Source organism: Notothenia coriiceps, unplaced genomic scaffold, assembly GCF_000735185.1.
Source record: "Notothenia coriiceps isolate Sejong01 unplaced genomic scaffold, NC01 NC01_scaffold00011190, whole genome shotgun sequence".
In the NCBI taxonomy this organism is placed as follows: Eukaryota; Metazoa; Chordata; class Actinopteri; order Perciformes; family Nototheniidae; genus Notothenia; species Notothenia coriiceps.
Window position 1 is genome coordinate 103,325 of NW_011343891.1, and position 11,271 is coordinate 114,595.

Genomic DNA, 11,271 nt, shown 5'->3' on the forward strand with positions numbered 1-11,271 from the left:
AGCTGAAGAAAGTAAATTGGAGAGTGATGACAATGGCCTTAGAAGGTCTGTAGGACATTTAATTTTCCTCTGCTTCTCTGTGGATTAAAGTCTGTAGAAGCTCTCAGCAGATGCTCTTTTGTCTCTCTGTCCATTAGTCTAACAGCCTGACTCTTCTCATCCCTCTATATCTGTCCATATCATCTATTTCTTGACATTTATCTGAGCCGTGGATTACAGAAGGACAGTCGAGCTTGTCAGTCTGACTCAAGAAACAGATAAAAAAAACAATGAAAAGGTCTGGCATATTGTGGTAAGTATTGTGTATTAAAATCATATGGATTTTGCACACTGGACATGCAAGAAAAAAGTGTCTGTCATTGATTGATTATAATTACATATGGATGTTGGCTGGACACAGAACTGGAGCTTGTTCATGCGTTCACAGAGTCCTAAACTAGTTGTGATGTTTGTATGAAAAGTGTAATTGGTATGATGAGAGATTCTTACTGCTGTCTACATCTGTATTTCACAACCAGCCTTGATTCACAACCGTATCATTCATTGATGGACTATAATGACAAGGAAATTAAATAGTTAGTCAAGTTTATGGCCAGTTAAGACTTTGTCCTCTGACTTTACACCACCCATTTTACAAGCCAATATTTTGATTATTACTTGACTACTTTCATGCACTTAAATGTGATTTATTGGTAACGATTAGACTGAAACGTAAGATCCACATTAACCAGCTTCAACAATACAATGATGTTGATGCTGTTGCACATTATTAGGTATAGGCATAATAGTCCCATAAAAATAAGCCACATTTCAAAATGAGGGTTTTAACCCTTATGCTGTGTTCGGGTCTCCCGTGACCCGTTTCAAGTTAAAATTCTATAATAACTACACTCTAGTTTTTTTTATCGGGACAAGGCTTCATGATATCCTCCACAACAGCTATATAAACACTACAAAACTGATTTTGAAAATGTTTGCCAAGTCTGAAGGTTTCTAAAAAAAAAAAGAAGTATAATATGGTGTTCGGGTCTGGGGAGACCCAGCAGAATTGTTTTGGGTGACTCGAGGTCAAATTTGGCCCAATCAAGATTCATCTTTGACTTTTGACACCCCAGCCCCACCCCCTTCATCCACTGTAACAAGAATCTTTCGCAACATGCACCTGCTCTCTCCTCCCTCTGCGCCCCTCCCCCCACGGGAACTAGACCTTTCTCAAATAATATGTACACTAACACTTGAACCTGAACACACATATGCACGTGTGCAATATGTGGTGTAATGTGTTTTGGGCCATAACATTAAATTACAACAGGATTGTATGGTTATGATGAATGCATAATAAGTTAGTTATGATGTAGTTAAAACAATATTGGATGATAGTAATTTTTTGTGTATGTTTTGGACTGAGATAAATCATGGGTCAAAATTAAACCGTGAACACCATGAACGGTAACAGCTTTTGAAAAGCACACAAGGGTTAAGTATGTTTTGTTGATGTAATGTCTGTACTTCTACTTTCATGCATGGAATATTACAGTGATGTTTTGTTACTTTTATTTATGGATGTTCTTATAAGAAAGGTGTCACTGGCTGATAATTATTTCCTCTATCTGTGTTGTACCATTCTCTACTGGCATCATCGCTCTCAGTAGAACAGCTCTGCTTACGTGTTGGAGGAGGACAATTAACAATAGAGGGTAATAGTACAAACACAAACACATGCATTGATGAAAGCAGAATGACTCCCTTTTGTTCCCTTTTACTTTATTCTGTCTTTTACACACTGCTTTGAACAAAAAGATACTTATTTGTGCCGTCTGACCAACCCACTTCCATAATCATGCATATATTTCTCCCCACGCTGGCTCATTATTTATGAAGGCATCTGTGTGTGTGTGTGTGTGTGTGTGTGTGTGTGTGCGTGTGCGTGCGTGTGTATGTATGTGTGTAAAAGATACAGAGCGAGAGTTTTTTATGTGCACCCACCAAAGCTATCAATAAGCTCTTGACCTGATCAATAACAATACCAGAGACTGACTGCATGACCTGCATTCAGCTGCTGTGTATAGGCTGTGTGTGTATGCAGATTAAGCAGTCCTTTAACAGTACAGGCTACAGACAGACAGACAGACAGACAGTATATTGTGTCCAACATGCAGGATGGAACTGATCGTTCAGCAGTGTTGCATTGCCACACTTTACTTTACTTGAACAAAAGTTAGCTTCTCCAATGCCAAGGTTGGATTTAGATTAATATGTTTCATAAAAGTTTAAATAGTAGTCTAAATATGCCGCTGATACAAACGACAGAAAATATGCACTCACACAAATAGGGGAAAACACTTGCTTGCTCTGTTTTCCACAGTTTGAAAAGAAAAATCAATATCAATTTCCTCTCTGTTCGTCCAGTGCACAGGAATGTATTTAACATACTGTAGTTTAATACAAGTATGGGGAACCAGTTAGCTTAGGGGGATTAAAGTAAAACTACATATTTAGTACAAAGGTACACTTTGTATTTTGTATCCACAAGTGTGAAAATATATATTGACACGTTATAGTTATAGTTTAGCCCATTGACATGAACACATTCAAAGTCCTGACTGACAAAACACAGCTTAAGTATAGATGTGGAGGTGACAATTTTGGAGTTGTTAAAAGACATATTTTTTAGCTTTGATTCATCAGATTATCAGATGACTAGAGGACAATAAGAAAACGTGGGTCATAGTTTTGTGAGAAAAATTGAGTTTACTGTTAGCTCTTATGCTGGGAGATTCCAATGGTTTCAAAGTAGGAGTTTTGATATACAGTGGCATTGGCAATTATGTTTGCTAAAGTGTATTGAATACATTTTTCACTGGGCCACTTCTGTTTAACAAGACATGGATTTTGGTATTCTTTCATTTTGTAGGTCCACTCCTTTAAGAGGTATCGTTTTGGGAAAACTAGGCGCTGATATTTGGCATGGATCTAGGCTGGGAGATAGGAACAAGCCTAGTACAGAGAAGCTTTTAATCCAATCAACACAATACAGCTGTTTACCATGACAATACTACCAAACTCACACAGGGTAGACCTGCCCAGGCAGATGGTGGGATTACACCTGTGACGTTGAAATTGGAGCCCCCTAATACAAAGGGGCGGTTCTAGGGGGGGCCAGGGGGGGGGGCAGTGCCCCCCTATCACTGAATTTGTGTGTTGGATAAAGGTGTCCAACAAGTAACATGTAATGTAATGTATCTGAAATAAATATGTGTACTGAAACAAATACCAATAACTGTATTGCATAGTTTTCTTATCATAGGCGGCACCAAGGGGGGCGCTAGGGGTGCTGCAGCTCCCCCTAGGATAGCCATAGCACCACCTAAGCACCCTCGAGAAATGTATTAATTTTTTTATTTTTATGTGTGAAATTCATAATTTGAAAAATGATTGATTCGAAAATAATATGCTACAGTACAAGTAGCCTACTTCTGGGTCTCTGTGTTTCATTCAATCTCTGCTCTGTGTGTTGCACGAGCCATTGTGTGTGCGTGCGCGAGCAAGAGAGAGTGCGCAATGGTACCAGAGATCGTTGTGGTTAGCATCTGGTGCTAGCTAGCTACGCTAACGGATATAAGGAGCTTTTTCAACAACAAGGTGGAGGGAGAACTCTCTCCTGTCAGACTGAGAGTCTCAGATAACATTAGCTCAGGTGAGCTAAAGGACTCTCTCAGTGTTTAGATAGTTAACTTTAGTCTAAGTTATCTCAGTGGGTCTCAAACGTTTTGGTCACGATTAACGTTAATAAGTATTTCTGAGGCACACATTTATATGATCATTATAGTTGTAAGTTAATCGTGACCAAAACGTTTGAGACCCACTGAGATAACTTAGACTAAANTCGCAAATATATTCTATGACGGACTTTTTTTAACAATGACGGAAAAATCTGAAAGCAGTCCGTCATTTTGACGGATTAGAAAAAACTCAGAACAGCGCCAAAGGCCGCAACCTCCATCCTGAACAACAGATCTATAAGCCTTCTGGGAGTTTATGCTTTATGTTGTGGCGCGCTCCCATGAGGTGCAGTGGGCATGCATAACACACGGCATAACACCGGCGCTAACAGTTCACTAGCACGAAAAATGCTATTGAGCGTGCACTTGAACATTTTTGAGCACAGAGAAATGTATGTTCTCTCATAAAATTCCTGCTCCGTGCGCAAGCAGACTGCTGCACGCGCTCTCTCTCCCTCGCTCGCTCGACCTCTCCACCCTGTNGTCCACCCCCCACTTGTAAAAATAGCACTTTACCCCTGCTTACACCTATATGCCGTGAGCTGATTATCGAGCCTTCATTGTAACAGTCGCGGGTGTACTGTGTATGTGTTTGTGGGGAGTGTTGCAGTAGAACATTTCACTGGAGCGCCCGGTACCTTAATGGGAAACCCTACATGTTTGAGCAACCTCTATGAAACGTCAAACTACCCCACAGCACCCCCAAAAGAAAATCTCTGGCGCCGCCACTGTTTCTTATGCGCAATGACTTCATACTGTCTTTGTCGTCCTGCATTTATTGTGCCCCCCTCAAAAAATAACTGGCCCCAGCCTGTCCCCCCCAGTCAAATTGGTCTAGAACCGCCACTGCTAATACACCTTACTTTTTGGATTAAGGTAGTGTTTTTGTGTATTTGTATGTGACCAGATAGACCAGATGCAAACAAATTCCTCCTTCTTGCTGTAATATCTGACCACACCTATTCATCGTATCTGTGCCAATTTAGTCAACACGTGCTGTATGGAAACTACCATAATCAGAAGCAGCATAAAACAGAGGGAATAGGGGAGGAACGGTTAAACATATCTGCCTCTGGGAGACCAATCAGTGTTTGTAAACCTAAATCTATACTCAGAGCTGAGTGGATTAAAAAAGATGTAGGCTAGGTCCAGTGTTTGCCCTGGAACAAACCTGGCGTTTATATGCTCTGCACACTAGCTTTTTAACATGACAAAACACGATGACAAGCAGAGACCCACAATAGCTATTTTGTGTTTTGAGGTATGTGCTTCAGTGTGTGAGTCTTTTGGGGACTCTTTAGTGTGTGAGTATGTTCGCGCGCGCGTGATTGTGTGTTCATCCGCCAAAAAACCGGTCCGACGGCGTGTTGGAGTCAAGTCACCTGAATGAAGAAATGGACTGCATTAGCTTTTCCAAAGCCAGACAGAGAGGAAGAGTAAAAAGTGAAAGAGAAGTAGAGAAAGAAAACAAGCTCCGGGTACTAAGTCCACGCGGTGACTGTCAACGTTTGATACCAACGCTTCATTTCTTCCTCCGCCGCTTTGACGGCTTTTCTTGGACTTAAAAACACCTTGAAAAAGCATCCCTTGTGATTAAAAAGACAGGTGGGTGTAGACGGTTGTGGTGTCAGTTTGGTCTCCCAGTTTGGAGGCAGGCTGTCCCGGGACAGACACACACATCTGCATTAACAGAGACTATCACATCGACACAGAGACTTGCCCCCGTGAGAGGAAGGACTGAGCGTGTCACCATGCCTGTGCGACAGAAAGGTAAATAGTTTTGAAGTGTTCATCTTTACTTCCGTAATGTATTCCACCACATATTTTATGTTGACAAACAATATATAAAACATAGGTTTTTACAGCTCTGAAAAGGTTGCGTTGACGTCGCTTTAACTCAACGAAGCGCCCTTGATTTCGCGAAACTTCACTAACAAACCGTCAATTTAACGCTGAATTGTTAATTGTTGCACTCACACATCGTATATCATATATTATAAAATATTTTACTTAATATTAACACACTGTGGTAAATTCGGCATCCAAGTTATCCACCCACGTTAGCATTTTTACAAATCTGCTTAATGGTATGCACTGCAAATATGGGGAATTCAGCTCAATTTTGTTGACTTTGCCTATAGTTGATTGAATGCCGTATTACAGTAAAGTATGGCAATGAAATATAATATAATATATGATTCATATCTGAAAACGTTCTGCTTGATTTATGTGGTTGTATAGACTAAGCCGAACGTAAACGATCAATATTACATGGGCAGACTGTTTGGCATTCAAAGCAAGTTGCATTGGTTACAGTTAGATGCAATACTCTCAGTGCTTCCGGTTTAATCAGCTGTTCAGTGTGCCATAGAGCCTGGAATGTAGTCTGTTCCTTCTTTCACACCAGACTATTTTGCCCTCATCTCCCTTAAAAAATAAATAAAAAGCCATAATAATAACACGTAATAGTTGGTCCAATTTCACATAATGAAGATACAATAACATACAATAAATAGCCACATTTCCTCTGTTTGCTTTGAAATTAGACTTGCAAATAAAATAAAACACTTAATTGTTCCGCTTTATTGTAAAATAAGGGTAAAACATGCACATTAAGTCCCCCTTTTTTGAGCAAACAATTGCTACAACCTTGCAAAGTACTGAAAGAAGAAATGCTTTTCATTTTGAGTTGCTGTCAAATTTGCACGGCATGTCAAACACTTAACAAACTGGAAGTAGCTGAGACAGAAACCGAAAGAAAACATTCTTCAGGCACACCTGTGTCCACACTCACTATTAACGGAGCTAGATATTATCAATCTGTTTTAGCTTCACCCTGAGGAAGACCTTGTGAGGTCTGAGTTTTTAACCATACTAATCCACAATTAATGGAGGCTTATAATGCACATTTATCTCCTTGCTCTACTTAAGAGTGCCCGGAGAGTTGTATCTTAGTCATTACTCATGGGGAAAAAAAGGTTTTAGTTATTTACATGTATATTTTTTATATTTAGATGCTCAGCGAGCCCTGGAGCTTCTACAGCAGTACCGGACTAAACTTGACCAGAGACAGCAGAACCAGAACCGGAGCAAACAGGGCGGCGTGGAGGAGGACTCGCAGCTGCAGCAGTCTCTGGACAGAGTCATCAATGTCTTCCAAAGTCAGCTCTTCAGTGCTCTGCTTGGTAAGGACATCAGTTTGGATTTTCAGATACGCTGCCCGTGACTTTTCCTTTATACATCCATTGAAAATGACATGTGGTCATCCAGGCAAGGCCTACCATTGAAATGATGGGTCAAAATAGGGAAATTGTCAACTAGGTCACCCAGTACTGTAATAACTATAGTAACTTAGTTGACATGTAACCTAGTTGACAATTTGTATGACATGTAGACATCATTACACATCATTATCAATGGAATTTTGCACTTCTGCCTTGAAATGAGCATAGTGCTGATGGTTAATAATGTGTCCAGTCAACTATGTTATTTGCGTCAAATGTTTGACTTTCATTGTCAACTATGTTGCACCTCATTTTTTCCAATTTAAAATATCTAAAATAGTGCTTAATATAGTATAATGTATATCTACACAGGTTGGAGTTTTACATGACATCAAAATTACCTGTATGGTAGTTTTATAATACAAAATATCCCTATCCTTAATGACAGTGCTAAACATATCACATGAAAAAACAAAACTTTAATACAATTATTTTTTAAACTTTAAAAAATCTTTGGATATACAGTATGGTAGAATAGACTCAAGAGCCTTTCAAATTTGATTTTACTTGAAGTGCAGGACTTAATCAAATGATTGCAATGACATCAAGTTTGTCCGTAACATAGTTGACAAACTGAGTAGTGAAAACATCCTTTCCCTTAAAATAAAATAAAATAAAAAAATGTTTAAGCTTTGCAACTAGTGGATATGTTAAACTGAGGAATATACTAACTTGAACCACTGATTGTTCTATTGAGAAAGAACACTTTTTTTGTACTGTTTTTTTTATGTGAAATGCACCCTAAATTATAGAATCAGTCTTAAGCTTCAGTTAGCCTTTATCTGCTGGTTACAGTCAATAGTCCCATAATATTGAGTCCATCAATAGAAGGTGTTAGCCAAATATTTGTGGTAATTGATTTGATTGTTTTATGCAAAAATGTCAGAAATATCTGTTGTCAGCCTCTCAGATATAGAGCCTTTCTGTCAGTATATTAAACTGAATATCTCTGGGTCTGTGACTGACAAAACGGGACTTTCAAAGACACAACCTCGGAGAAACTCAGACGGACATTTGTCATTATTCGTACATGTTATAAATAAGACCATAATACAAGCACATATATTTCAATAATGAAAGTAATTGTTAGCTGCAGCCCTTCTGCTGATACTTGCATGTGAAATGTTTTTATGAGTTTTAACATTTAAAGTGTCTTTGAGTACCATGAAATGTATTATTATTATAAATATGTAGAACATCTCTGAAGCCCTTTTTAACGTAAGCTTTAATTGCACTATTTGTATCCATGTTTTGCACATTTGACTGCCGCTCCATTTTTACATTATATTAACAGAGAATAAGGAATTAAAACCAGCATAGTTATGTTCGAGAAAAGTGTTAAATTATCCAAATCATGTTAACATATTAATTTTCCTCTAGGTTAAGATGGGGACACACTTTTATCTTCGCTGTAGGCAGTTTTAACTGGGCTGTGGTTTTTGGAAAGAGATTTTAGTTAGCTATTTCAAAAACCTTGTCGTATAAAACAGAAACTGTCTATATTACTGTATGCCAATGTTTTTTTTGTGACCCTTTAGATTTGTACTTGAGAGCTGGTTTCCAAAATAAGTTTGAAAGCTCTGTGTTGCTATTGATAGCTGCTTTTATGTCTTTACCATTGACGGAGGGGTGTAGTTTTTCAGTCAGGAAGGAAACTATGTGTTTGGGATTCAATATGAAGGCATGAAGACAGATTGGCTTTAGTGTTCTTTTGTCCAGATAAAGCTAAGGAGGTTTGGCTTTTGTTTGACTGACGGCCCTCTGATCTTTTGAGAAGGACAGGAGCGCGGTGGTGTCATAGTATTCACGGTTTCTACTATAACTTGTGCTATCACATGGCTTATTTTCACCAGAAAATTGAGATCAGATCATTACCATGTAGGCGTGATGTGGCCTGTCACAGCAAACACTGGGCCCCTTTGTGGAAAGCCTGCATGCATTTAGTGAATGTGTTGCAAGTATAAATTCCTCCCAAGAGTTAACAGCTTGTGTATAACTGGTTTGATCCGCTTGTTGTGAACTAGTGTCATGTTGTTAAACAAACTGGTTCTCTACCTGCTTTGTGCCACGCCCACACCTTTAGTTCCTACAGTAACGCTCCTCTCCGTGTGTGAGCATGTATGTGTGCTGTTTAGTGTTTTCACTAAACAGGGCACTGCAATCCTGTATGGACTTTGACCTTTAAATCGAGAGTATTTCATGTTTAAGCTGTGTCTTAAAACAACAGCACTGTCTTTTTTTTCCCTAGTATTATTTATCCTTGACTTCTTATGTCTTAAATATGTTTGGCCTATTCTGTATGTAATGTAATATGTTTGAACATGTTTATTTATGTGTGTGTGTTACTGTATTTTGTTCCCATCCTTGATGCCTGTGGTTATTTCTATGTATGATACTGTTCAAATCTCTCTTCACTTCATTCCCCTTTTCTCTTCACAAAGCATCCTTCAACTCTCTGTATCTTCCCTTTCCTCTCCCCAGATACTGCACCTCTGTTTTTCTTCCTCTTCATCATCTCTTTATGACCACTTAACTTGTTTGTTTTAGCAGTCTGAGCTAACCATGTGTATGATGTAGTGCAGAACTGTCAGTTGTGTATGCAGAGAGGAGAGGGTGAAACCATAAATCATAGAAGTTAATCTAATAGGGTCCTTGTTTTATCTTTTACATTGGGAAATGACAATATACTTAACTAATTCTCTTTGAAGTGGAGAACTGTGACTACTTCAGGAGTTACTGTTTAAATAAATATGGTGGCAGTATCATTGTGCTTCCACTAGAGGTCAACAGTGTATAGGCATTTTCTCCACCAATGTACTAAAGCCTCTGAATGCAATCTGCATATACAGCAGTGATTACGGTTTTCTACTGAATTGGGAACAGCTTCACAGAGCTGCAACTGATTTTAATGTTTCGATCGATGTATTGTGAAAAAGAGATCTCCTTCTTACTGAGCCCAGATTTTGAGGCTTGTTTTTTTATTCATAAACAACCCAATATATCTATAGTTCATAATAATGTAAAACAAATAACACCTAAGTCTGGGGACGATTAAACCAGAAACTGATTTGAATTCTGAGTGAAAAATATTGACAGATATACTAATCATTAATTTAATAGCTACTTAACCTTTGAATAATCATCCCATCTCTTCTGTTTTGTATCCTTTGGAGAACACATTGCCTCAGTGTGCCTGATATTTATTCAAATAGTCATTCATTCGTGTAGTTTTATAATAAGTAAGTCTTTATTATTACTGTCATACATGCATCCCTTTAAAGTGTCATTACTTCATTTACAAAACCACTTAACCGTTCATTCATTCCTCCTGGCTCTAATCTATTATTTCGTCCTCCCAGACATCCAGGAGTACTACGAGTTGACCATCCTCGCTGACAGTGACAGTTCTGTGGACCAGACAGCCGGTCCCTGGAGCCTCCCGGACTCCTATAGCCCCCCAGCAGAGCCTTCTCCCCAGCCACAGCCCCCCTTGGTTACCCTGAGCCCCCCAGCTAGTGAAGGATCATCCCCACTAAAACCTCTGTCCCCCAAGCCCAGGTCGATCAAGTCCCATGCTGCTCCACTACCATCCGGGACACCCACATCAAAGCCATCTTCCCCTACAACACAGCCTGTTTCACCGGAGTCACAACCAGCCAAGCTCAAGTATCGTGCTCCTTTCCCTCCTGTCCAACCAGGAGTCTCCAAATCATTGGCGTCTGATTCTCTGCCCTCTTCTCCTTCTGCTGCCACATCCCCCGGAGCCCCAGTGAATGGTGTAGAAACCCCCAAATGCCCAATAAAAAACCCTCCTAGATCAGCACTGAATGGAACAAAGCCTCAACTCACTGCCACCAACTCTTATGTTTCGGTGGCAAGTTCTACCTCCTCCACAATTCCACAGAGTGATTCCACCTCTCCGGACCCCAACCTGAGGACTGTCTCGGCCCTCGTCTCCAGCACCATCGAGAGCTTTGTGTTTCCAATTTCTCCGGACAAACTCACCCCAAAAAGCGGCAGTCCTGTCACCAGCCCGGGTCCCATCAGAGTCACAGACGCTGTCGTAGTCTCCACATCACCTTTGACCACCAAGGACTTAGGCTTTGGCAAGGTCACTCCCAGCACGAGTCCAAGCAGCCTCAACCAGGGAAAGTTCAGCTTCAGCAGCCGCAGTCCCAGAAGTCCTACAGACTGCCAAGGCACAC

General features: G+C 39.9%; 1 protein-coding gene across 1 annotated transcript in view; it reads left to right on the forward strand.

The window, feature by feature from the left end:
• The first annotated feature begins 5,149 nt into the window (after nucleotides 1-5,149).
• The window catches only part of LOC104946576 (disks large homolog 1-like), a 32,089-nt gene continuing 25,967 nt past the window's right edge, over nucleotides 5,150-11,271 (forward strand). The window contains exons 1-3 of the mRNA XM_010772442.1: nucleotides 5,150-5,552; nucleotides 6,797-6,967; nucleotides 10,426-11,259. Coding sequence (XP_010770744.1) covers nucleotides 5,534-5,552; nucleotides 6,797-6,967; nucleotides 10,426-11,259 — 1,024 coding nt within the window. The 5' untranslated portion in view covers nucleotides 5,150-5,533. The remainder of the gene's footprint in view (nucleotides 5,553-6,796; nucleotides 6,968-10,425; nucleotides 11,260-11,271) is intronic.